Raw genomic sequence first — 859 nt, forward strand, 5'->3', positions numbered from 1 at the left:
TTACTTGTCTTCATATATCTGTTTGCATATTGTGATCTATTAAGGAGTTTGTAATATAACTGATAGTCCTATGTCTTTTGATTCTTAAGATATTTGTTGTTTTATTATATTAAGACATAGTTGTCATTAAGCATGAGATATGCTACAGTGATAAAAAAGCAAAATAAAGTCCCCAAGCATTGTAGACAAAGTTTGCTAAGTGTATTGTTGTTGGAGTGTTTTTATGATTAATCACTGTACCAATTTGGTAAGTAAAACATTCATTATTGATAGCATTAGTAATGACAGATCAGAGAGCATGCATGATAAACGGTAAGTAAATTCAGATTTTCTTCACATTGAGGTGATATCTCAGACCCAAACTTTGTCTACAATTCCGGCAGAGTGCAGAGTAAAATGTGGTGGGCTGAAATCCTAAATATCAGGATGTCACAGATTTAGCTGAATGGGGCCTTATTGTGTCTTTGACAATATACAGCCCAGGACTAAAGTGAACTTTATTGCCATGCATTGTAGACATCGTTTGGAGTTGATGCGTCAGATCTACAACTCTGACGTGAGTCCATGCTCTCTGTCACCCTCCCCACCACCGGAGCGACAAGGGGAAGAGGAGTTGCAAACCTGCATTCCAGCGTGTAACCAGGCCAGACTCTCCCTGTCCCAGCTGCTGCCTGCCAGGCTCATCAATACCCGCATGTTAGTGTTGGTCTTGCCCTCGTGGTTCCAGCCTCTTTATGCTTTTGGCTGCTGATAACCACCTCAGGGGCTCATGCTCATTGCCCTTGGGGGTCTGTCACAGGCAGGCTAAGGGGTTTCAGCTGTCTTCATGGGTCAAGGTCATTGTGGGTTTAGAAATAAT

General features: G+C 41.7%; 1 protein-coding gene across 1 annotated transcript in view; it reads left to right on the forward strand.

The window, feature by feature from the left end:
• Positions 1-859, forward strand: part of LOC119585967 (kinesin-like protein unc-104) — a gene marked incomplete in the record, with an annotated part of 145,723 nt that overhangs the window by 121,447 nt on the left and 23,417 nt on the right. Inside the window, 1 exon segment of the mRNA XM_037934681.1 lies at positions 517-696. Coding sequence (XP_037790609.1) covers positions 517-696 — 180 coding nt within the window.

This window comes from Penaeus monodon, chromosome 20 (assembly GCF_015228065.2).
Source record: "Penaeus monodon isolate SGIC_2016 chromosome 20, NSTDA_Pmon_1, whole genome shotgun sequence".
Lineage (NCBI taxonomy): Eukaryota > Metazoa > Arthropoda > Malacostraca > Decapoda > Penaeidae > Penaeus > Penaeus monodon.